The following is a 26,796-nucleotide window of genomic DNA, read 5'->3' on the forward strand; positions in this document are numbered from 1 at the left end:
TAACGCTATGAATGTTTCTGTCAGGTATCTGAGGGATAGTACTTGCCTGGGTCCAATTTTTATAAAAATTTCATACCCCTAGGTCTTTCCCATGATGTTTTAATACCTGAACTCCGTTGCAGAACACAGGACAGACTTTGGTTTCTCTCAGACTTTATTTTCCCACTCAGAACCACTAGAATCAAACTTCTTTGTGCTATCACATGATAGTTTACAAGATCCTCTACTGTGGGGGCTGCAGACCATGACAGGTTCTGGTTTTATAGAGGGGCCTCAGGGTTACCTCTTTACTTCAAGCAGGCCTTTTGCCTCTGATTCTACTCCATCATGAAGGCTAATCCCCAACTAGTAGGATTAGCCCACTATTAAAGTTGGAGACTCCATTCTGCCCTATTTCCTCCTGGGAACAAAATTCCTATAGGGTGAGGTATTCTCTGCCTGGAATCCATTATATCTGCAATATATATTATCTAGATGTTGTGTGTACATTCTTACATTGAAATTTTATTCCACCTTCCATTTCATGCTATATTGTCAGGTTTTGGTATCAGTATTATGCTCATATTCTGTAAAATGAGTTTGAAAACATTTCCAATACAGTGATGCCCTGAGACAACCAGCCTATTATTAACCTAAATTAAGGTCTGCCTCACAGGTTCCAGTTCTCAAACAGGAGCAGGCCAACATTCTCATCTTGAGAAGGGGGAGGCAGAATAAACAGAACACCACATCTGATCATGCTAAATATTTTAACTCCATTTATGGTGTGTGCTCCATATTTTTAAGAGCAAGAGGATTATCTAATATTTAAAAGTAAGAAAAATCGTATGTAATGAACTTTTTGGAGGAAAATGCTTTACTAGTTTAACATTTTTTCAATCATTATTGCTTATTTTTCTATTTCAATTCTAATTCACATTTCCTATAAAAATCGTGCTCCAATGAGATCTTCAAATTTATCAAAATAGTGTAGACAGACTATTTCCCTACAATTAACTTATTCAAATTGGTTTTATGTCCGTCTTTATTTTGTAACTCTTTCATTTTATACTGGTTTTTATGCATCCTTGTGAATACTTTTTATTTTTTCCTTCATGGACTACATTTATTCTCCATTCTTACCCCCTCATTTGGAATTTACTCAGCTTGGTTTAATTTATACAACAGTTACCTTCTTGTTTAATACCCAAAAGTATGTCATTCTACTTTTTTAATGGAAAAATTTTAAAGTTATTGTTGACTTCTTTCTAAAATATTAACATGCTTACTTTCCTCTACACTTCCAATTCCCAGTCATTATAATTACAGTTCATATGTCTTCACTCTTCACAATTTTTTTGACATTTGCTTTGTTTTACAACTACATAATTCCTTTAATTGACAAAAAACTAGTATTTAACTGGACATGCTCTTTATAATGTCCCTCTTTTTAATTCCATATTTTTTACCTTTATGAATTGATCCTTTTGGTCAGCTGGAGTAGGCCTCTGGGGTACAGTATAGGTCTTGGGGTACAGTATAGGTCAAGCATGTGCAGTTTCTAAAGACACTATTTCTTGCATCCCAAGATCCAGTGCCCATTACTTAATGTCCATATCTATTAATTACATTATTATATACCACTGAGCTACAGCCCTGTCTAATCTATGTTTTAAAAATATATTTTAGAAACTATATTATTATTATTATTATTATTATTATTATTATTAGAAACTGTAATAACTGAAAGCCTAGAAAAAGGTCAAGTCTTGGACAGGGCCACAGCTATGGCCACTACTGAAAAGTTTTTCCAAGGAGTGCTGTGGCTGTCTAGTTGGCAAAGATTCCAGGTTCTTAGGAATTGATTCATACTGACAGGATGAGATCTACTTTTTTGAAAGCAAGTCTTTTATATGTCTAGCCCTTCCTATTGTGGCTGACACAGAACAGGCACTCAATAAATGCTTATTAAATGACATTAATAACACCTACATCATTTCTTCCTTGAACAAATTCAACATATACCAGTGATATTACATTCCATCCTTCCCACTCTGGCTATAATTCTTTTCTTTTTTTTTTGTAGTACCAGGGATTGAACCCAGAAGCACTTAACAACTAAGCCACATTCCCAGCCCTTTGTATTTTGAGACAAGTTCTCACTAAGTTGCTCAGAACACTGCTAAGTTGCTGAGGCTGCCTTTGAACTTGCAATTCTCCTGCCTCACCCTCCTGAGTTACTAGTTACAGGCATACACCTTGTCTGGCCTGGCCATAATTATTAGTCTCATTCTTCCACAAATCCCTTTACAGGTTTTTGTTGTTTTCTTAAGAGATCTGATTTTATCACAAACCACTCTTTTTAAAAAATTACCAATAGCTCCCTAATGTCATTCTTTAGAAAATTTAAAGCTTTTCTTAGCTTCATTTCATTTTACAAACTGTCCAGTTGAGCCTAGTCCCTGAATAGTCCCTCACATTCATACTTCCATTATTTTCCAATCCTATTCCTTGTACTTTTGAGCACTTTCTTGTTTACATACTTCATAAAATCTCACACCTGAAATCCTCAAGTCACTTCCTCTCTGACTCCACAGCATGAATTATTCCCCTACTCTGTATTTTAAACATAATTTAACACATTAATCACATTTCAGTTGTTTGCCTCCTTTCAGACTAAGAATTCCTTAGAACAGGATAATTATTCATATTTGCATACCAAACAATAATGTACCAAGCACTTTAGCATTTAATGTGCTCAAAAAGTCTAAATTCAATTTCTAACAGTAGACACTATACTAAATTGGAAGCCCAATCAGTTTTTCCCTAGGAAATATGTTGACTTAGAAATAAATCTATCCCCAGAGAACTGCCCAATCTACTTAATTCTGTATTCATTTCAGTGTCCTTGTACCCCAGTAACGGAATTCCATCTCAGCACTACTGCTAGAAACTGAGTTTCTCTTCCCACAAAATAGGGAAGTTTGCACAGTATTAAGAGTTCAGGCTGGGTCTATACAAAATTAAGTTCTAACACTGGCTAGTTAATATTTAATTAATATTTAGTTAATATTTAACCTTCAAGTCTCAAAAAATGTGATATATCTACTTTGCTAATTTGTTTTGCTTTATTGCAAACTGATAAAGTACTGAGTACAATATGATCATGAGTAGTTTTAATTACAACTTGTGTCATGGAACTGGCCTTGTCTCTCTTCTGTCATTATTTTGTGAGTTAATGCAGTTGTGACTTGCCACTTGCAAACAGGACAGGAAAAGCAGTATTCACAATTCAAATACATACAGTATGGGGCTCTTTGTAATTAAAAGTAAAATCTAAATCTTAAAAATTATTTTATGCATTTTACAAATTTATTCAAATTAAATATTTTACCTTAATTGTTCTAGGTTTATTTTTATCATAGTTAAATCTGCTGGCATTCTTTTTAGAAAGATGTGTCTATAGATAATGGCACTTGTATGATCAGACTTCACTTTATTTCCATTGCTTCTCTGCTATGTACTCTTTGTAAACATGCCCTCCAAGCTGTGCCTGACACATATCAAATAATTTTCCTTCTATAAATAATGGTCACTAACTTGAATCTGAAATTAATTATAAACCATTAGGTCCCAGTCTCAACCCACATCAACCGATAAACCAATACAATGAAAACCAAGCATCAGAGTTTTCTCCAGATATTTAATGAATGCAAGATGCAGTGTGGCCATATTCCATGAAATGTGATTACCAGTAGGGAAGCTGCAGCCCTACTGAATTAAACAAAAGTATTACGAGACAGCTAAAAGCTTTATATAGGTGGATCTGTCTTAATTACTATAATGTAGACAGTTTGATAAATAAGGTTGTTTCTTGTGCTTTTTCTACTTTAGGCAATAATATACTTTAAATACAGATGAGACACACAAAAATTTTTTACTGGTTTGAGTTCTAAGTATTCTTTTTACTACAGACCTCCCTCCACTGCAATCTAGATGAGAAGACCCAGCCTTTGGTATAAATAACTTATTTCAATGACAATATTTAAAGGATACCATTATTGATCACTGTCAACATTTGTGTAGTTGTTTGGTAAGGGGGTGGCCAGAGCCTCTTTACTTTCAGTAAGTGCTCTAGGCTGATGGATAAACACACTAAACTTAACACCTTGGTTGTTTGCAGCTCTAACAAAACCACTGTTGGCAGTCATTGTGATGGCTTTTAGGGTGTCTCCTGTCCCAAAAATTGTTAATGAACGGCTATTAATTTTTGAACTGGCCACTAGTCTCAAGGCACGCTCAGAAGGCTGGTCTGGCACCACATTAATTCGCTTAATTAGCATAGTAGCCCTCTCTCTCTCCCCAGGTCCTCCTAAAGTATCTAGAATAGACTGAAAATCCTTGACAGCAGATTCACAAGCAAACAATTCCTTGTCCTTCATAAACGCCTCCAGCTGAGGTAGAACCTGCTCTTTCCTCTCTTGCTCTGCTTGTTCTGTGAGCACTTTTTCTTTGAAGATAAAGCGGCAGCCTCCATAGCTGAGGGCGGATACATACGTGATTAAAGTAGTAATGTCCAGATTTACTCTTTTACACACATCGACCTTAATCTCTGTTGGAAATGCAACACTTGCTAGTATATTTTCCCGGTCTACTCTGGTCACCTGCAAAAGTTCTGGGCCCTCGTCATCCGATTCACTCTTACTTAGCTGGAGCTCCTCAGGGTGATCTAACAGAGAGTTGACTGCTACTATGTCTCCTCTCACAGATATGCCCATTTCTTTCAGCTTCTCTGCCATGGGGCTGGAGACACTGTTGTAAAATGCAAAGATGATGTGAGGGTTGCTATACTGCACTGGCTGCTGATGACTGGCCTGGAGGAAGTCTTCAGCCTGTTCAATGATGCTTTTGTCCCCATACTGGCCCCTGCCCAGCCAGATATTGTGCAGTGCTTCAGCCTTTCGGCCAATGGCTTTCACCCAAGTATGACCACCATTTGCAACTACATCCACTACAAGGGTCTGCTTTTCTCCCAAGGTATCTGTGTAACCAAAGACATGGAGAACACTAACAACTTCTTCCAGGTTTTCTGCTGATTCCACAATGGCTCTCAGATGTGTTAGATTTGTGCTTTGCAAATGGGATTCTTTAATAGCTACTTTCCCAGCTTCTACTTTCTGTAAGAATTTTAATTCTGCTTTCAATTTGCTGCACAGCTTTGCACCACCTTCTATACCACCTTTTCTTGATCTAGAAAGTGATTCTGCTCTCTTAATCAGTTCCTTGGCTATGGCGATTCGTTCACAGAGCATGGAGTGTGCAGACATGCTGACAGCATTCTTCCTTTCCTATGAAAAGACAACAAACAAGGCAAATTTGAATAGTCCCCCAAAATTATAAGGATTAAAAACTTCAATCTAGCAAAGCTTTTGGAGACTGAGTCTATGAACCTGGGCTTCTGTATGTGTGTTCTGGAGTGAGTTCTTTGATAGTAACTAAGGAAAGCTATACTTCCGAACTCTTCCTTATCTGGGTGTTGGATTCTCATACACTTTAGACTTTCATTTCCTCAGAACGTCATGGAGTTCGCAGCATATCCAACGTTAGGATTAAATGCAGGAGTCTATGTACTGTATAACATCTCCTTATCTCTTATCACCAGACTTATTGTTCTGTTGCTGAGAAATTTTCATACATGATTCAAAACGCCCAGATAAAATACTTAAAATAAAAAATCCATACAGACTACCTGGCTAACCAACTGTTCAAAGCAAGTGTTTCACTCCTAAACTGGCCAATTAGCCTCTCTCATTTTTTCCTCCTTCAGGAGTTTGTGTACTTTAACCAGCTACCTCTGAAGTCCCCCTGGGACACAGGGTACTTACGTCAAGGAATCAAGACTGCCCCACGTCTGCATTTGTTGTCAAAGCAGAATACTTTGAAAGACCTAGAGCGACCACCAATTTGCCTCCCACTCCTCAGTAAGGAAAAGCCCACAGATAACCGAACTCCAAGAACCCGCCGGCGGCCAGGTGGGCCAAGGTCCGCAGGGCCTTCCGGGTGGGCTTTGGCCCCTGGGCCCAGCGCGTCCATCTACGCAGATGGGTCCCGCCGGGCACGGTCCAGGCTCAAACAGGCCCCTGCAGGCGCCAGGGCTTAGAGGCCAGGTATGGTGGACGCATCGTGCCCCTCTCCCAGGACGGCCCAGCCCAGCCCCCGATGGCCTCAGAAGCCGAGTCCCGTTCCCTTCCTCCCGTCCCTCCTCCCTCCCGGGCTCCTCACCAGCAGCGCCCAGGACTGCGAGCGCGAGCAGGCGGGAGCGGGCACGCTGAGACCGGGACCCGCAGGGAAAGCTCACCCTGCAGCCCCCACCTCACTCAACGCCGAGGCCGCTCTGCCTGCGAGAGCTTCGCTGCCTCCCGCGCCTCCCGCGTCACGTGGTTCCGGGCCGGGTGATGCCGAAGCCACGATTCCCAGGCGGCAGCGCGGCCTCTCGAGCGTGGCCGACGCTAGCGCGGCAGCCATGTTTATTGAGGGCGCTGGCTTCTACCCTTAGCCCTAAGGGAAGAGGCGCCCCGACGCACTCATCAGGCCACCAGAGGACAGCACCGAGGTGGTAATTCATTCCACTGAGTGCGTGGCACTCATCCCACTGGGATCTCAAGTGTTTTTCTGGCTCGTTTTAATAGAGAAAAACACCAGAGAGGCTTATCAAAAGACACATATCACACCATCCTGAGCTCGCCCCAGAAAGTATTATAGACATACTGGAGGGCAAATGACTGGGCGGCTTCTGAGAGGCTGGGATATTTAGACAAGTATTCAAAATCACTCAGATTATATTCGACAAAGTAAAACTAAATATTAAAGATTTCCAGTCATAACTAATCCCATGTACCCTGTTTCTTCTCCAAGCTCAATTTAACCCTTTAAGCCCCAAGTTTTCCACTGTGAGCATAATAGTCAAATATTATTTCAAAGTTATCATAAGTCATGAATTTGTTATTCAATTTTTTACAGATGTTCCACATCTGGGACGATAGGGGAAAAAATGGGTTAAATGACGAAAGTAAAAGGGAATAAACCCACAAAGACAAAGAAGAGAGAGGGGATGGCTGCAGACAAGAAATACCAATAACACATTTTTAGAAGATAGAAGCAATAACGTATTTGTGCTTACTGTATGACAGGCAGTGTTCTAAATATTTTACACATATTATTTATTCAGTCATCTTACCCTAAAGAGATAGTTGTAGTTTTTAGATAAGTGAGCCACAAGAGGTTACCTAAATCCAGGAAGCCTCTCTGCAGATGGAGGAGGCTGCCTGCAGACCCTAATGGGCAAGTGCTTCACAAAGAACCCCAGTAGGGCTTTGGAACTTTAGGTGCCCAAAAGGTAGAGAGGAGCTGAGACTGAATTAAAAATGGAAGTGTGCTTAACTTTGTATAAGTCCTCTCTTCCAACCAGTGAGGCCCAGCCATTCCTCATTCTTCCCAGGCAGAAAGCTAGAGATGCTGAAGATAGGTTTCAGACTTAAGGCCCAACAAAAGATTGTAACAGGTGCCATTAGGAATGAAGACTGAAAGTTTTCTTACTGAATGGTGCCATTGGCTCCTTTTCTGTTCCCTCAGGAATACTGGCAACCCTTTCATAGTTACTCCACCTTTCCCTCAAAACCCTATGTCTCTGGAGAAATTAAGCAAAGACCCAAGAAAAATCAATGAACATCTCCCAGAAGATAGATTCAGGCTTCAAACACAGCACTTTAAAAAATCGTTTTGTTTGGAATTTGAAGGAAAAAGAAAGCAGACAAAAGGGCTTTAAAAAATATTTTATAATTAGCATCTTCAAATAAAAGATATTTGCTTCGAAATGAGAATAGTTATTTTTTTAAGAAGGGGAGATAGCAGAGCATAAGAAATTATTCCTCAAATGTAAAATGAATATCCCAAATTTGAAAAACACCAAAAGTGGAGGAAAAAATCTAGAAAGCAGAAAAGGAGAAATGAAAAACAGGGCAAAAAGTGAGTCCAGTATTCAAAAATGTTTTTAGAACTAAAGTGGCAACAAAGAAAAGGAAAGTTTTAAAAGTTTCTTTTAAGTGATTTTCTTTTGTTTTTACAGTGATAGGGTCTGTTAAAATACTTAATACAGTGAATGTTAAAAAAAAAAAAAAAAACACTAAGGCAAATAAACCATTGTGAAATTTCAGAACACTGTAGATAAAAGAAAGAATCCTAAGAGCTGCAGAGGGAAAATGTTATAAACAAACCATTTGGCATCACGTATACAAAAACAGTAGGATTCCATCAGCAACACTGGAATTCAGAAGGGAGGACTGCTTTCAAAATGTGGAGATAATTTATTTCTAACCTAGAATCTTTAAACCCAGCCAAGTGAGAGAGAATGGTTTCAAACAAGCAACTAGCTGGCATTGGTTCCTGAGGACTGACATCTCCAAGAGAGGAGCTTCTGGGAAGTGTGTGGGAGAGAATATTACAAATTACCTTTCATCTGACCATGAGGAAAACAGTATTCAGAGGGTTTTCTAAGTTCTGCTGGGGAAATACAGCAAAAACTAGATGGCTGCACAGATATCAAAGTAAACAAAGAAAAAAATTCCCCTTCAGAGAATTTATTTAGAAAATATAATCACAGTATACTTATATAGTCCTAAAAAGAAAAGTCTTTTCTGTTGAGTCAGGGAGTAGGGAACTGGAGGGGAACTTTTGTACAGAGGTCTATATTCTTATCTGAACTGACAGTAGTTAAATATTGGGAACCATATAAGGCTATATCATCCATTTTTTTTTGAAACAGGGAGGCAAGTACCTACAAAAGTCCTGGCTTTCAGGGGATGAAACTTGAGGTGCATGGCCTCTGATGAAGTGGGTTACCTAACTTTTTAAAAATATTCACATGCTCCGGAAATTATCACTTGGTAGCCAGATGTTACTTGTTCTATAAGCAATATAGGTGGAAGGAAGAGAACCCCTGTGAGGCAACATGACATTAGTATAAGACCATTAGACCGGTTTTCAGGAAATCAGGATCCTAATCCAAGGGACCTATTAACTATTTCATGTTCTTGGGCAATTCAGTGAATATCAGTTTGCTCTTCTTTACAATTAGGGTCTGAGAGAGCTTTCCTACAAGGTAAGGGGGCACTTGATAAAGAGATGAAGGTAATAGGCTAAACAAATAGCTCAATGATAGAGAGACTGCTTAGCATATATGAAGCCTTTGCAAAGAGGTGAGCTTAAGTACTGAGAGCGGGGAGTTTTATACTATGAAAATAATTGAGTAATAGATGAAAATTCCTTTGATGTTTCCTAAATACCTGATTCCCAATGTATTGGCATTCAATAATTATAAAGACTATAATAGTTTTTTCTTACTCCCCTTTCCTTTTCAACCCCTTCATACTACCATTTACATGAATTTTGAACATTTCAATGTTTCTCTGCTAATCACTGTTTTGCAAATTTAAATTCGTGGTTCAGTAGGAACTGGGAAAGAGGAAAGGACAGGGCAGAGTGGAGACAAACATTTTTAAGATAGAATTGAACCAAGAGGAGGGAGGGGTTAAGAACATTTAGGAGTATTATAATGCTTAAATAGACTAAAAGAAGCTAGAATCCACAGGCTAGGCATGATTCAAAGATTTGGGAATGTTTAGGGATGTAATGGGTTGCTACATTAAAGAATTGAGCTTCCCAAGAATTGGGACAAAAAGGATCAGCTTAATTTTAAGGCCACTGAAAAAGAATAAATGCTGAACAAAGAGACTGGAGTTATGGGCAGCTTCAGTTGAAAGTGGGCTTTGAAGTGAATGGGGACAGGAGGCAGAAAATTGCCCCTCGATCGAATATAATTCAGTTAAATTTTCCTCCTTTATTCTATAGAATGCACTGTTAGCACCCAATAAGAATCTACATGCATTTTCCTTGTCTTAAATTCAGTACCATCTCTTCCCTTCTTTCATTTGTAGAACTTTGGCATTCCTCTAGTTTTTTAATACTGGACATTACAGAGGGTCTAAGCAAATTAAAAAGCACCGTATTTAACCATTAACAATGCCAGGCCTTTCACTTGCATTATCAAATTAAGTCCTTTAACGAGTGCCTGAGATAATTAACTTGTACAAGTCACTTAGCCTATAAGTGGATAAGCTGAGACCTATTTCAAGGTCCATTCTTTTCTACTACTACACATTCACTTTCTAGTGTGCTGGAGACACAATATACCAACAGCCCATAAGAAGAGATTATCAGATGAAGCTTCATTACAAACATCTTAAAACAGGAGATCAATGTGTCATCTACTATCTCTTAAAACATTTCCACTACTCATAATATATGGAGTTAAGGTGATGGCAAATAGTAGAACTGAGACTCCTGTCAAAATTGCTCCAAGGCAAGGCTAAAGCTAAACTTTTCCCCTAAACTTAGCTAAATCTTACTCAAAATCTTTTGAACTACATTTATTTGCCTATTATCTCTTCGAGTTAGTAAGACTAACAATGTTCATAAACTCTTTGCTGTGAATAAGGCAGACAACATTTTTCCTATCCAAAAGTAAAAAACAAAACACAAGCCTAATACCACCTAGGGTTCCTTCTAAATATGCTTACCTACTTGTGATAGAGAAACCAACAGGAACCAGCAAATTGTCGTTTATTTACTTGACATATCTTCCACAGGAGACCTATCTGACCCCTCTTCATAGCTCCAATACATTCACACAGGGCACTCAAGAACCTCACTGATACACACTTACTGGTGCCTAACACCTATGCTTCATATCTTGTCTCATGAGTCCATGAAAGGCTGCATATTCTCCCAGCTCTAAAAGCAGTGTTTCCCAAAATTAGCACTTTACTTTAAGAAATAGGCAGCATCCTGGGGTAAATGGGGCAACAAGATTTGACTTAACCAAAAGTACGCCAAAATTGAAGAGTGATTTCATCATTCTGCTTTGCAATGTAGTTTCTAGAAATCAGCTATGATAAAAAGCAGGAAATAGCTGTGTTAAAATTTTACTAACTCCTAAAAAGCTGCAAGTTGAATTTAACAGTTTATTATGATTTATAAGTGTCATTTTTAAAAACAGCAGTCCATTAAACCATGTAGAAATAAGTATGCAAAAAGTCTGCAAAACAAAACATTCTTTAAACATGTTTAAGTAGATAGATTATCTGAAATTCTGGATTGTTCAGTCACTTCATCATTACGCTATGGCAGCCAAGTAATCCTTAACTTCAGTTGGAGTAAGCCGCCTAAATCCAGCTTCATTGCAGATTCCAACTTCAATGTTATCTTCTGTCATTTGCCCTTCAAAACTTTCCTATTGAGAAGAAGGTGAAATAATCAGTTTTCCAATTAATTATAAAATCCTCATAAATCCAGTTAGCAGATAGTAGACTAACCTTTAGGGTTAAGATGGCTGTATGAATGGCATCTTCCAGTTCCAAATCTTCATTATATCTAAAGAAAATTAAAAAAAAAAAAAAATGACTTTATGGCACTATTTATAGTCTTCATATCAATTCAAATACAATGACAACAACAGCATAAGTTTTTTTTTTATATACTTTTTTAGTTGTCAATGGACCTTTATTTTATTTATTGATATGTGGTACTAAGGATGGAACCCAATGCCTCACATATGCTAAGAAAGCACTCTACCACTGAGCCACAACCCCAGCCCCAAGATTTTTTTTAAAAAATCTAACACTCTTAAAAATACTAAATAATGCATTAATTCCTCTAATAACTTCATTGATAGCTGTCCCCAAATAAGAAATTTATCATCATTTGGTGCTCAATTCCCAAACATTGGAAAAAGTATAATCCTAAAAGTTTTAGGAAATTTCTTAAGTATAAATACTTTAATAAAACTTAATTACAAAATAAAGCAGAAAAATCAGACCTTTGCTAAAATTTTGTTTGTTTTTATAAACTATAACATGTTATGACATGTGAAATGTTTGGACTCAATAAGTAAAAGTTTAAGCAAAGTGCTTTAAGACTCCAAGATTAAGTTTACCATTTAAGTGAAAGTCTAATGTCTTTAATAACCCTAATATTAATATGTTAAATATGTACTAAAAAGGGTCATCTGTTCAAGTCAATTACAAAAGCTTTCTGTTCCAAAGGTCAAACATTTTTGAGGACTATAACAATGCTGAGTCTGGAATACTACTGGGAATAAGTGAAAGCAATTTGTGGTGCTCTGCAATGAGAGCGGACTTTTATACAGTGTTCCACTCCTCATCAAGAACACAAATCTACTCAACAGCAGGTGTTTGGTTATCACAATTTCTTGATTTCACAATGTTTCTGTCATCATAATATACACCTGCTATTAAATCATTTAAACATTTTTCTCCTCCTTAGCACAATTTTTTTTAATAACAGGGAAAATGAAGTAAAAAAAAAATTATTTAAGAGAAAAACATGAATGTGAAAAAGGTGTCCTTAAGAAATTAATATACCACTTATTCTGAAAGCTAGGAAGATAGGATGTTGAGAAGTTTTCTGTTTCTTCTATCTGTAACTAGGTTCAAATACAGAGTAGTACCACAAATTTATTTAGGTCCATGATAATAAAGTGTGCTGAAAACTATAAAGTCAATTCGCTGCTGAATCCAGTTATTGTGAGCCTACCTTTTCTCAAGGAATGTTTTCCCATTTACATAGTTCTTTCCCATGGCTGTGGCCTTCCAGGCAAAGTAAGCTCCCTAATCATAAAGGGAAAAGAGACACATTTTTAAAAATTAATACAACTGTATTATTTTAACATTTGCTTTTAAACTCTGTAACTGGTCTCAATTTCTAAGGTCATAGAATACTTATTGGAATGGAATGAAAATGTCACAAATAGATTATCTTTTAAAAAGGTCAGAGGGATAGATGATAAAGAGGCATGAAACAACTTGGAAGTTAAGGAAAAAGTTGGTATCTTGTCTGTGGTGATAGTTTCCTCTGAAATGTATATATATCAAAACTCAACAAACTAATGATGAGAATTGTTGATGATGCAGTGTACTATACATAAATTCTATTAAAAAAAAAGTTAAAGAAAACTGGGGTTAACAAGTAATTAAGAGTAACAGTTTAGCTTACTGGATTGAAGGGACTTAAAATCTATCACATAACTCTGGAAATTGGTGATCAACTCATCACCCATTAGTGAATAAATTAAAGAGGTAGCTTTTCATTAAAAAAATATTCAAAGGTTTTGATATTTTGTAATTTGAAGTGAAATGAAAGCAGCAGCAATATCATAAATAGCATGACATCATCTGTTGAAAAACATATGCACATAGTAAAAAATACCAAGAAAGATATATCAAACATATTAAAACAATTTAAACAATTGCCTTTTAGATAACAGAGCAAGAAAAATGCATACAGTTCCAGAGATGGGAGCTTCTGCTACCCACTGGAAAGTGAAGTAAAAGAAATTGTCATTTAGCTTCAGAAGCCCAGGGATGAGGTAAAAACAATGCCAAAATTCCCCCAATACTTCCTTTTCTGATTTAAGTAACCATCATATATATATATATATATAATTTTTTTTGCCTTTTAAGTTTATAAATAAGGTTAGCATTGAGTGAACTTGTAATTACCTACCATTAACAATGAAAATTTAGTCCCTAATCTTAAACTTTTTCTTATGACAAATGGAATGATATGGAATGGTACTTAGGAATGCTTTCTATTCTAGATACCAGTCTTCTGTTTTAGAGCAGACAACTTGCCCAAAATATTGGTTACATTCACTTTGCAAAACACTGAATTAAATTAATATTTTTGCTGGTAAGAGTGACACTCAAAAATCAGTTCCAAGATTAACCTGCTAGCAAAGATAATATTTCTCCAGATTCATATGTTTAATTGCAACATTTTCCTAAGTAACAGAATTCTATAGATTTAATGAGGTTTGATAACAACTATTTCAACAAGTTACTCAAGTATGCAATGTTAATGAACAGACAGAAAAAGAGGGAAAAGTTATAACTGGTAGCTTCCTTGGCAAAAGGCCAGGTTACCAGAATTTTAAATGTGCAAACTAATACACACCTTGTACTTTCTAAACTCCAAATAAAAAAGAGAAAATATTGCTAAATTTCAAAATCTTCATGGCTTCTTTTATTAGATATTAAAAGAGTACTTTAACAAATCCCTCAAATACATCTAATGATACTTACTGATGGATCTGACTGAAATAAATATGGTCGTCCCTCATTCCATCCACAAATAAGTAAAGAAACTCCAAATGGACGAACACCACTGCAGAAAGCAAATGAAAATTATTTGGTATGTTCATGGTGTTAAAAATCACCCTCAAGTGAAAATTTATCAATACTCTCAAGAAAAGCAAATTATCAAATAAACTGAATTAGACTTAGAAGTTCCTTAGAAAATATTTAAAGTCTTTGTAAATGAATCAATTCAAAATAATTCTCTTTATGGAAGTGAGAAGCAATAATTAAATTTAAGTTTGGATTAATGGAGTAACACCTTACCCTAGTTTGGGTAGGGTTTATTTCCAAGTTCATGTATAGAAGTTTGATTCCCAATGTAATGGAATGAGAGGTGGTGGATCTTTAAGAGGTGGAACCTAGTAGAAGGAAATTAGGTCATGGGGCACCATCCTCAGAAAGGATTAATGCCTATTGGTTAGGTATTACAGGAATAGACTAGTTCCCACAAGAGTGGATAGTTACAATTCAGCAAGTTTAGCTCCTTCACATAGTCTTGCTTCCTCTCTCAACACATGACCTATCTTGCAAGGGCTCCCTCTGGCCGTGTAATGCTACATGCCAGAAGAACATCTTCAGAAGCTGATGCCAACAGCATGTTACTGAACCTCCAGAACTGTGAACTAAATAAACTTCTTTTTTCCATTGAGTTTACATTTCAACAACTACCTATATACTCTCATTCACACCCAAACCTAAAAACATCGGGATTAAAATGAATAAAATGTATCCAACAGCTATTACTTTCATTACCATTAATAATTGTTTATCACTGGGAAGACAAATGTAGAAATACTAATCATTGCCCATAAATGTTTTAATTAGTAACCAGCCAAAGGTCTTTGGGTATCTAAAAGCTACTTTCTGCTGTTGCGTTCACATTTTTCCTTAAGAAATCATTTTCAGTACAGTTAAGATCAGAAATAATCTTAGTGATTTCCTCCATTTTTAGGCAAATACAGGGAGAGCAAATCTCTATTTATATATCTCCTCTTTTAAAATGACTTTTTTCCTTGTAATTCATAACTCATTTTGAATAATAAAATCAACTTACCCTGACTGGGTGTATTCTTGCATCACAGAAGCTACTCTCTGTACCAGCTGAGCTGTGGGAATAGGTTCTTGGTAAACAAGATAATACTGCTGAGCAAGTTTTCGAGCTCTATGCACAAGCACTCTACAAAGAAGGAAGAAATAAGATTTAATTAAAATTAGGATGCTCTACTACTCAAAAAGACCCATTACCCTTCTCTAGGCATATACCTACAACACAAGTTTAATATGTATCTCTTTTTGTATGTATAGGGGGGCACTGGGGATTGAACCCAGGAGTGCTGTACCACTCATCCCTAGCCCCTTTTATTTTTATTTTGAAACAAGGTCTCACCTAGTTGCTGAAGCTGACCTCAAATTTGCAAACATTCTGTCTCAAGCTTCCCAAGTAGCTAGGATTATAGGTATGCTTTAATAATAGCTACCAGCTCAGAGCCGGTCTTACTTTTAAATCAGATTCCAGTTAATTTAGGAAAAAATATCAAAGCATCATAGAGGAGCCAAGCAATAGGAGACAGTCTTCAAGAATGGCCCCCTATCCTGAGAGCAGCCACCCTGTCTTTTTAGATTTCACCCCAGCCAACACACACATATGCATACATGAACATACACACACACACAATTTGGGTGAACATAGAGACACACAATTTAGAGCATTTTTTTCTTACTCTGCACCAGTCTTTTCTGCAGACTGCCTAAATCTCCCTGTCTACACTTTCAAGTAACCTTCAGAGATTAAGAAACAGTAAGAAACTATTTTAACTCAAACTATTTTAACTTAAAATATAAAAAATGTCAAGATACTAAGAATATGACATAATAATCAAATATATTAAGATAAATAGTATATTATCAAAATAATAGTACCTGCTCGTATACTACTGATCTGAAATATGTACATTACCTGTACGTATTTGTATGATGCTCATGCTCATTTAAGTTTATTCTATTGGTGGTGGCACACTGCAGTCTCCCTTCTATACAATGGTATCAAGATCCACTATAGTGAAAGCTGATTACATTTCAGTGATCTTGCTGTTTTTCCTGACTCCTTAAAGTAAAATTTTGGCTCTATTTATCTTATTCTACAAAATCATGAATAAAAAGCTTTCTATTTGTTGGTAACCTGATATAATAGCAATACTCTCTTTTCCCATGAAATACAAAGGGAATGTGTCTTTGAGCTTCTGGATCCCAGAAGGCTGTCATACTGAACAACTTTCAGTGGCCTTTAAGAATTCTGTCCCTTTGACAAGAACCATAAATATAATGAAGTTTTATGATGCTTTCTTTTGCCATCTGATACTTTTTAAAATATGGTTTACTATAACATATACTGTTTTAATCATTTTTAAATTGCATTAGGGAGAGGGGTAGAGCAGTGAAAGAGCACTTGCCAAAACATGTGAGGCTCCAAGTTTATCCCTAGCACCCAAAACAAAATAAACCAAAAAAAAAAAAAAGCTACAAAGTCATTTAATTCCCCTGCTGGCGAAAGTGCTTGCAATACTTATGGTTCTAGTTCTTTTGATATATATATAAATTTAAAAAGTGCATTAGGGCCAGGCGCAATGGCACAAGCCTGTAATCCCAGCAGCTCAGGAGACTGAGATAGGAGGATTGTAGAGTTCGAACCCAGCCTCAGCAAAAAAGCAAGGTGCTAAGCAACTCAGTGAGACCCTGTCTTTAAATAAAATACAATATAGGGCTGAGGAGATGGCTCAGTGGTTGCATGACTTCAATTCTGGTATGAATAAAATAAATAAATAGTGCATTAGGGAACACTGAAGCCCTTTATGTCCAGTCCTTGGAGGACAGATGAAGGATAGTGATCAGAAGGAATCAAGGTATCCACTACACAGAGACAGAGGACTAAGTACTATGTCTATCTCCTCTTTCAAAATGGAGGGAAACTGAGTTAATCTCCTTAAAGTAATGTATATAGACAAACTAAATTAAGCTATTAATGAGGCTGAAGTTGCTAAACAAAACACAAAGAGTTGAAAGATTAAAGGAACATCCATTGACTTTTTTCCTCAATGTATAGTTTACAATCAATTCATGAGATGGTAGAGAGAACTATAAATAATATAAAGTACCTGTAATCTGGACCCATTCCACTATAGACCAAACCTATATGTTTGGTAATTGGTTCCACTTTGTGTACACTTCGTTCATCATACAGAATGGATTTCTGTTTCTTCTCAGTTGCTAATACCACACCATTTGCAGCTTTAAATAAATAAATAAATAAATAAATAAAGACCTATATATTTAATCATTTTAAACCTCTATTTCAATCATTTTCTAATTATTGGTGGATTAAACCCAAACTACTTTGTTATTTCCTCTAATTTATGAAACCTCTTCTTCTAGATTCCTGTTTTAAATTCTGTACTAAAGTCACCTAAAAAATGGTAAATCAATTTTTCCCTCACTGGTCATTTAAAATGCACTTGGGGGGAGGGGGAGTCCCCCAAACTAAAGGCACTACACAACACAACTTCTCTTAAAGTACCATAGGATATCTGAGAATTTACATGTTTTAAAATACACCATATTTTGGATAACTTTGTCCCTGTTCTTATAACATCAAGACTTCTTCTTTAAGAGTACTAAGATATGAAACAATCACATTATCTTTAAATTATGTTTTATAATGAACTTAGGAAATCCTAAGTTATATGACAAAAACTGCAAGAGAGCAGCAACACAATCAGTGGAAAAACAAAACAATACTCGATTTTCTGAATGGGAACAACGTATCCCATTTTCTGAATGGGAAAGACTACATGTAGGTTATCACAACTAATAGGTAAAGGTTCTACATTTACTTTAAAAAGAAATTTTAATCACCTCATTAGTCTTTATTACTATTTTCTTTAAACTTCAAAGTATTCTAAGTTAACAAAAAGAATTTAAAAATTATACTGTCACAGCTATTTACTTATAAACTAATTACTAAACCTTCCATCAGGAAAGCTATTAACAAGTACCTAAAGTGAATAAAGCACTTAATTACCTTTAATTCCCACTGAAGGGGCTCCTCCAGCTACAGCAGCCAAAGCATATTCAATCTGGACAAGTTTACCAGATGGGCTTAAAAGGAAACACAGGTATTTGCTAAGTTCATATTATTTTCAAATGTTTTTTGTAGAAACATCTTGAGTGCAGATGTACAACTCAAATCCCATTAATCAAAACCTAAGCAACGGTTGGCCTTTGATTATCTATATGAAGCTGTTTAGTAATTTTCAAGATGATTTTGAAGATACTCATGGTGAATCACAAATTCTACTTCCTTTGGTTGGTTCGTATTTGTACTTGGAATAACAGCATTACTATTGTCTCTTTTCACCACTTACCATCCTTGTGATTTTAGACAAGTTACTTAAGCTTTTTGTTTTCCCACCTGTAAAATGGAGGTTAATAGTACATAGCAGTTCTCTTTTTAAAGTGTTATTGCAATGATTAAACGAAATAATGCCTATAAAAGTTTCTGGCATGAATTAGCAATAAGCAAATTCTGAATGGTAACATAATCAAGAAAATGTATGTGTCTGTTAAAAACCAAAGAGCATGTATTTTCTATGGTTTCTTTTCTTTTCTTCTTCTTCTTCTTTTTTTTTTTTTTTTTTTTTAAAAAAATAGGACAGGCATTAACATGCAAGACCTAGATAAGTATCATTCACAACGAAGTATTCTCCATATAATNAAAAAAAAAAAAAAAAAAAAAAAAATTCAGTCCCTGATGAAATATGGTTGTTTTGTGCCTCAGCTCCACCAAAATTATCCTTAGAGATAAAGAATCTTGTGTGTTATATTCACATAAGTGAACAGTGGTTACCTCGCACATTTTAGTCTCTGTCAAGGTATATAACAAAACCCTTTAATTAAACTAATTTCATTCAAAGTTTGCCAAAACACTATTGCACCTTGACATACTGAAAACTGCCAAGAGGAAGGCATTTTTTTTTTTTTAATTTTAGTAAGACAACATGCAATAAAAAGTGTATGTCCACTTAATTACTCAATAATGACCTTGGACAAGTTAATTTGTCCAAGTGTGGATAGCTCTTCAGTAACATGGTGAGATAACATTCATTTCAGGTGGTAGGTAAAGCAGTGGAGGATTAAGTTGCACCAACACAGAAAGAATTCAACAAGTTAGATCCTCTGTGCCTTCAGTAGTCAGACAGGACAACTAAATGGGACATTACTGATCCTTAAGAAAATGGTCAAACTAGAATCCTTCCCTGGTCATTTTTAAAATTCTTCAGTGATGGTTTTCTTACATTGGGTACGATGTTTCACCTCAACTGTATTTTGAGAATATTACTTTAATTCCCTGTTTTATAACAGAAAAACCAAACTCTTTAAGCATTCCTCCGTACAAAACCAAAAAGACCAAAACATATATCGTAGCCTAGTTATTTTGGGGCCCACAACAACCTAACTGTTTTATAGAAACATCAGCGCTTTCATTTTTCAGTCCTTACGCTTCTAATTGGGACACGGAAGAAACCGAAAGCATAAGTTTCAAGACACTAGGGCCAAACTGTAACCAAGACTCCGGCCTAATGGTAAAGCCGAGCTTCTTTAAAAAAAAAATGCAACCCCACATTTTTGGTGGAGATTCCGAGTTTCAGGCACTCCTGCATGGGGCCTACTTTGGTCAAGAAGGAAATTCTGAATTCTGAACGGGTCACCAGGAGCAAGCTAACTCCTCCTTTTCTTGTATTCAAGGCGAAAGTGAATTCCTGCCTAGCAGCTTCCCGGTTCCGCAACCTCCAGTTGTTCCCAGGTCCCCCAAATGGGCTCCTAAGGCCTGCCGGAACCATGACTTTCGAGGCTTTCCCGTTCCCCAGCCGGCCCGGCAAATGACTTTGCAAAGCTGCATTTCCAACTCCACTTCCCATTGGACCCTCCGGAAATTCTAAGGCACAGGCCACTACAAATAAAGTGGGGTCGGGTAGTCTCCTGCAACCTTTGCTACATGCAGGACCCTGGGGTCCATTCAATACCTGAATGTAGTCAGCGAAAAGCTGTAACCGCGCTCCGCCATCTTTACCCGGAGAACCAAAGCACACTCGCGCATATGCGCACGGCGGTCGATTTCTTTCCATTTCCCCGCCCTCTTCCTTTCCTTCTCTTTCTCTGATTGGAGCAGAGTCAGAGCCACCTCAGGGGCATTCTGGGAGTTGTAGTTCTATAAGGTAGATTTGCCCGACTCTGGGTCTTTGCGCACATTCATAGGGGCAGGATCCAGCAGCCCAGTGAGTTCCGTTTTCCCGCAATGAAGATGGCGTCTGGCATGCTCTTGGTTGTGGTTCCTCCGTGGCCCTCTGCACCGGGGCTGCTCCGAAACTGCTGGGAGCTTCTGCATCGAAAACTTCAAAAGAGCTGGCCAGGGTATCCAGCTCCTCCGTGGGGTAGGTAAAGAAAGGCTCCGTAGGAAGTGGATCAATGAGGAGACCCCGGCTGCTTGGTAGACACAGTTCCTGGTTTTTGTCCTTGGCCTTTCTCATTCCCGGAGGCTCATAGGGGGACTTGGTTCCTTACTTTAGTCTGGAAACCATAGCAGCTATTTGTGCGCATCGAGCAAATAAATAAAGTTTCTGTGCTTGTCCATTCGTATGTAGATTGTTACCCAAGCGCCTTAGCTTGTTAAGGATTAGCACAGCCGAATTTTTTTTAAATGCTGAAAGCAGATGCTTTCGAGTAATTTCTGAAGGAAGAAAGAACTGAGTTTCATTCCAATTTACAGAGGTGAAACGGGCGTTTTAAAAGGAGAATGGAGGCAAGTGAGTCGGAAGAGTAAGAGAAGTGAAATGGAGCGAGGGGTTGGTCATTGTAAGTGGGATTAGTAGAGTTCTGTTCGCACATAAGAGACTGAGAGACAGAAGCCTTCTTGATCATTGATTATATTCCAAAGGAATGGCCTTGGGTTCTTGAGAGAGACGCTTTGGAGGTGAAAGTGATATGTCTTTACAATTGTAATTCCTTTTTAGTAGATCCTGTAAGATAAGGAATTCAGGTGCCTATTCAGGTGTGTATTGGCTAGACCAAAAATAAAGTTTCCTGTCAGCGTGAAACTTTCTCAGGCTTAAACTTTAAGGAGAGCTGAGGTCATCCCAGGGACATGACCTTATGTTGCCAGAAGTGGTGCTAGAGTTCAGTTAAGTCTCATTTGTCCAGGAGTTTAGAGTTGTCCTGTGCGTATACTTACGCAGTTCTCAGTTGGCACTATGGCTGGCCACTGCGGATCCCAATTGTCTTTTCTTTCAGTTCCATTGTCCACAGGATGCAACTTGTTCTTCTCTGTGGTGTTTGAGCTCTGTGCAGATTAATTCTGATTCCTTGTATTCGTTGAGGAACGAGTTTTAATTGAAAATATTTTGGATGTTAAAGCTGTTATTGCTTTGATATTTACTAAATATCCCCAAAGTGATAATACCTAGGCAATCTAAACAGATACAGACCAAGAAAATATGTACTACAATATACCAAACACTGGGCTAAGTACATTTTCACCAACCACTTCCTGGGATAAGCTTCTCAACAATCCCATAAATTTGCACCACTTTTCAACTGAAGAAATAGACTTAGAAAAATCTCAGCGTCCCACAGACAGTCCAGATTCTGCGTTATTAACCACTGGGCCATGCTTAGCGATACTTTTAGATCTATTGAAAAAGAATATCAGTTGTTAAATGTAGAGAGTTTTATGTACTTTTAAGAGTTCTTAAAAAACAAAAGTAGTATTGTAAGTCTCAAGAATAGCCAAGAAGGAGTAAAGGAATCTCTTTGATTTTTATAAGCAATTTAGAAAAACAAAAATGAGACATTGATAGTCACATAAATAAAAATATACAAAGAAATGGTGAGCTGTCTTTTCCATAGTGATCAGACAGGAGTCAAGATTAAATATTATTGAAGAACTTAGAGATTTGAGGAGCTTACCATGTGATTTGATAAATGAACTAATTTTAAGAGGCTAGTACACAGTTATCCCAGTGCAGGTCAGAAGTGCATTTAGTCAATTTTAATCAGATCTACGTGTACATCAATTAATTACTTAACTGCCCACCAAGTAAAATGTGGACAATTGAGTGATTTTGTTTCTTCTTCTTTTTTTTTTTTTTTTTTGAAGTTAGGCACCTGTCATTCTTTTATTCATGTTTACTACTAAATTCCTGAGTTCTATACTACATGAGATGAGAAACTCTTGATGTAATTTCTCTTAACTCACTTCAGCAGTTTTCATTAAAATAAATTTCTATTTGTGTTCTTTAAGTTATCCTTTCTTTATTAGCTTTAATTCTATATATTTTACTAGCTCAGGTTTCATGTTAAATTTCTATTGAACATTCTAAACTATCAATATGTCTACACATGTTTGTGTTGGTTAACATATCACAGTTGATTAGCAAGGATAGTGATATCTGTAAATAGTCTCTTAGGAGCTAGAAACTGATTTTGTATCTCCATGTTTTATTTTATAGGACCAGCATTAGCAGTCCAGGGTCCAGCCATATTTACAAATGATTCCAGTGGAAGTAAGGAGAATTCCAGCTTTTTGGATAACATCTTTTGGATGGCAGCTCCCAAAAACAGACGCAGCATTGAAGTGAACCGGTGTAGGAGAAGAAACCCTCACAAACTTATTAAAGTTAAGGTAATGTGTTGATTTTTTGTGGGTGTGCTTTTCCTCAAGTCTGTCCTTGAGTAGCTTCACAGTCTCAGATCTGCCTATCATTCATCCTAAGTGAAATACAATATTCTCATTATGTAAGTGTGCTGTCCTCTAGTCAAAATATTAAAGCAGTCAGGGAAGAAGTTCAGAGAATTTTACATTAAGGACTAATCAGTGCTCACATACAAAAAAAATTATAGACTATCCACCAAACCTATGATTTCTATACAGAAATTCAAATCACATAGTAATAAAGCAGAGGAAATTGGGTTATAATCTTGTCATCTTGTTTTCCACAAGATAACTGAAAGTGAATTTATCTTTCCTTAGTTTGTCTACATAGGTCACCCCACTGTGTTGATGGACTCATTATGGGATATTTAGTATTTGAAGCTGGGGAATAGAGAACCTTTTTATATGAAGATGACTACTGTATTTAAGTAAAAATGTATCGGATGCAAAGTTTGTAAACCTGATATCCCCAAATTTTCTATTGATTCAAATTCAGTGTTGCTTGTTTTCAGTTTCCCTATTAAAGTGAGGTTGAACTAGATGGTATATGACTCATGTAGCCCAAACACTTCTCAGAAAGCTAAGATGTAAGTATCTCTAAAATATAAGTATTATATATGTTTTTGTTTATTATGTTTTTGTTTTAAAGAACAATATAGACATTTGTCCTGAATGTGGTCACCTGAAACAGAAGCATGTCCTTTGTGGCTATTGCTATGAGAAGGTGTGCAAAGAGGCTCGAGAAATCAGACAGCAGATAAGGAAGCAAGAAGGGGGGCCTTTTAAGGCTCCTACAGTGGAGACTGTTGTGCTGTACTCAGGAGAGACACCATCAGAAAATGATCAAGGCAAGAGGATCATTGAACGAGATAGGAAACGGCCATCCTGGTTCACACAGAATTGACTCCAGAGATATTAAAAGGATAACTTCACAGTAAAACATTTATGCCGAAACAGAGGAAGAGTCTTGGTTTTTATGTTGTGCTTGTTATTAAATCATCAATAGAGTTTAAGTTATACTTCATAAGTAGTTGGCTTTATGTGAGTTAACTTAAAGAATATATCATGAGTAAACTCTTAAAATGTTTATGGAAAGGCTCAATGGATTAATATATCTGTTTCTATTATACTTTGGGGTTTTAAGTAAACATTAGATTTCCACACAAAAATAAAAAATTTACAATTAATAGCAAGAATTACCTGTTTTGCTTCTCATTTTATTTGCCAGTGGTTTTTCTTAGACAAGCATAAACACTAATACATGGAAATAGGGTGGTATTTGAACTCTGGGTATTATTTTTTAAAGTCATAGTTGTGTCAATAAGAAAGGTTTTGTTCTATTTTGTTTTGTTTAGATGATAGAAATAATTCCTTACATTTTACATTAAATCAGAGACATTCAAAATTCATTAGATGGCTCACAAAATTTGAATTCCATAGTTAGGGAAATGAATTTTTAGTAAAGAGATGAGCACATTTCTCATACATCAAAAAAATGTGTGAAGGATGTTGACTGCATTTTACTTCTAATATATCCTTTTATTGTGCACTTTATCATCTTTATCTCTTCATAGCAATAACTTTTTTAACTTCCTGAAATTCATTTTTTTATTTTTTTCTCCTTCTCCCACTCCTGTATCTGCCCTGTGTCTGCCCTGTGTCTGCCCTGTGTCCCAGATTTGCTGTTTTATTTCCTGCTTTGTTTAAAATGAAAGTGAGACAGCTTATTGAAACACATGGTAATAAGAATTAAGGAAATTACAGGTAAGGGGAAAAAATCGGTAAACAGATAAAACAAAGCCCAGGGATGTATTTAAAACAAAATGAATGCCACAATAATCTGAACATTGCTAGAATTAGGCAGTAAATTGACCCTGAAGTTTATTTATTTATTTGATATTGGCAATTGGAATCAAGAGACATTTTACCACTGAGCTACATCCCCAGCCCTTTTTATTTTGAGACAGGGTCTCACTTAAGTTGCTTAGGGCCTCCCTAAATTGCTGAGGCTGGCCTTGAACTTCAGATCACTTGCCTCAACCTCCCCACCTGCTGTGATAAAAGGTATGTGCTACTGTGCCCAGCTGAACTTTATTTTCTTTGGAAAGGGAATATTGACTTAAATGGAACAGTCTCCATAAGGTACATTGCTATATTGGAACTGAAGCCTAAGGAACACTTCTGTGGAGCTTCATAGTAAAGATTGTCATGGGGTACTCCATGTTGCCAATTCTAGAGGTAAAAGGATAAATTTCATAGGATACACTATAACCCAGTGTTGAAGTACAGTTCTGAAAAAAGGAAATCTCTTTTAAGACTTCCAAAGTATTGAAAAGTCCTTGGTTCAATCTAAACAACAACAAAAAAATTTTGAGGATCTAGAAGAATTAGTTATATGCATATTACTAATGCGTAATTATCTGTAGATAATTGCTTTTTACTTTGCTGAATCACAAAAGTATTACATGTCAAACTTAAGGCAAATGTCCTTGAGTACAGAATTATCTTTTAAGTTCAAGAAAGCCAATATCTACCTGAATATATTCCACTGCTGACTCAGTATTGCCAGTTAACTAGTTGACTAATACATTGCAAATTGTATTTCTAAATAACAGATTGTCTTTTGATGTGGCCTGACTCTTCTCCCCAAATTCACATCATGTTCAGCACCCAGTGTGATGGTGTTAGCAAATATGGGCCTTTGGGGATGGGTGGAGCCCTCACAAATGGGATTAATGCCCTTGTTAGAAGGGGCACTAAGTTTCCCTATTATCCACCACATAAGCATATAAGAAAAAGGCCATCTGCAAACTAGGAAGCCATTCAGTCCTTATCAGAACTGAATCTGCCCCCAGAGTGTGAGAAATTGTTTTAGGCACCCAAACTGACTATGAAAGCTCTATTTTATGAAGATTATGTGGGCAGGGTCACCATTTTGTATCTCCAAATTAGGCAATAGATAGCAAAACCATATTTCTAGTTCATGTTGGACAACCATGTCATAAAAATGATTATGATTTTTTTTAGGAATGGATTGCCCCCTCAAAATTATAATGCATCTTATTGCTTCATACCTCCAGTTTTTACTCTCAGAAAAGAAGAGCATCATGAGTTATTCAGAAGAGTAGAACCAATAGAATATATATGAGGGGATTTATTATGGGCCTACATAATCAGGCTGCATGATCCTACAATGGCCGTCTGCAGCCTGGAGAGCTGGAGAAACAAGTAGCTAGGTACTCAGTCCAAGAAGCTGGAAGCCTCAGGACGAAAGGAACAAAGGATGCAGCCTTAGTCCAAGGATGACAGCCTGGAAGGCTTTTGGAGAGTCACTGGTTTAAGTCCACTCAAAAGCTGAAGAATTTGGAGGTTGACGTCTACAGAATGAAAACAGCAAAAACAACACTCACTAGAATGAAGTGTGGGTATATATGTGAGCTTCTCCCTTTCACTTTTATTCCATCCAGGTGTCCAGCCTATTGGACAGTGCTGCCTCCATTCAGGGCAGGTCTTCACTCAGTTCTGTGACCCACATGCCAATCATCTCTGGAAAACACTCTCACAGACACTCAGAAGTGTGCTCTACCAATTTCCTAGGTGTTTCTCAGGTCAATTTACAACCAAGATTAACCATCACAGTAAGTTTTAATTAAGTCACTTATAACTGATTCATTCATGTGTTGAACATTAGAAATTAACACCCTTACTCCTACACCACTACATTAAGACATTTTACTGGACTATTCTGGAGAGACTTATCCTTGACCCTGATAATTCCAACTTTTC

The 26,796-nt window shown here is 36.8% G+C and overlaps 3 protein-coding genes across 5 annotated transcripts; 1 reads left to right on the forward strand and 2 right to left on the reverse strand.

Annotated features, from left to right (window-relative positions):
- Positions 1–3,662: 3,662 nt before the first annotated feature.
- CUNH7orf25 (chromosome unknown C7orf25 homolog) lies at positions 3,663–6,931 on the reverse strand. Of its 3 annotated transcripts, none has more exons than XM_048786492.1 (2): positions 6,352–6,931; positions 3,663–5,327 (listed from the first exon to the last, which is right to left on the reverse strand). In XM_048786492.1, exons 1-2 carry the CDS (start codon positions 6,502–6,504, stop codon positions 4,038–4,040), a joined length of 1,443 nt encoding a protein of 480 aa, XP_048642449.1. In that variant the 5' UTR covers positions 6,505–6,931; the 3' UTR covers positions 3,663–4,037. The 3 variants fall into 3 exon arrangements, with proteins under 3 accessions (XP_048642449.1, XP_015345735.1, XP_048642450.1); XM_015490249.2 differs by having other exon boundaries at positions 6,262–6,432; XM_048786493.1 differs by having other exon boundaries at positions 6,338–6,425.
- Positions 6,932–11,043: 4,112 nt separating this feature from the next.
- Psma2 (proteasome 20S subunit alpha 2) lies at positions 11,044–20,454 on the reverse strand. The gene is made up of 8 exons (XM_015490251.2): positions 20,327–20,454; positions 18,325–18,401; positions 17,402–17,534; positions 15,304–15,426; positions 14,196–14,277; positions 12,649–12,722; positions 11,409–11,466; positions 11,044–11,326 (listed from the first exon to the last, which is right to left on the reverse strand). Exons 1-8 carry the CDS (start codon positions 20,398–20,400, stop codon positions 11,210–11,212), a joined length of 738 nt encoding a protein of 245 aa, XP_015345737.1. The 5' UTR covers positions 20,401–20,454; the 3' UTR covers positions 11,044–11,209.
- A 111-nt stretch (positions 20,455–20,565) lies between these two features.
- Positions 20,566–24,206, forward strand: Mrpl32 (mitochondrial ribosomal protein L32). The gene is made up of 3 exons (XM_015490252.2): positions 20,566–20,734; positions 22,808–22,980; positions 23,660–24,206. Exons 1-3 carry the CDS (start codon positions 20,599–20,601, stop codon positions 23,912–23,914), a joined length of 564 nt encoding a protein of 187 aa, XP_015345738.1. The 5' UTR covers positions 20,566–20,598; the 3' UTR covers positions 23,915–24,206.
- The last annotated feature ends 2,590 nt before the right edge of the window (positions 24,207–26,796 follow it).

The sequence above is a fragment of the Marmota marmota genome, unplaced genomic scaffold, assembly GCF_001458135.2.
Source record: "Marmota marmota marmota unplaced genomic scaffold, marMar, whole genome shotgun sequence".
In the NCBI taxonomy this organism is placed as follows: domain Eukaryota; kingdom Metazoa; phylum Chordata; class Mammalia; order Rodentia; family Sciuridae; genus Marmota; species Marmota marmota.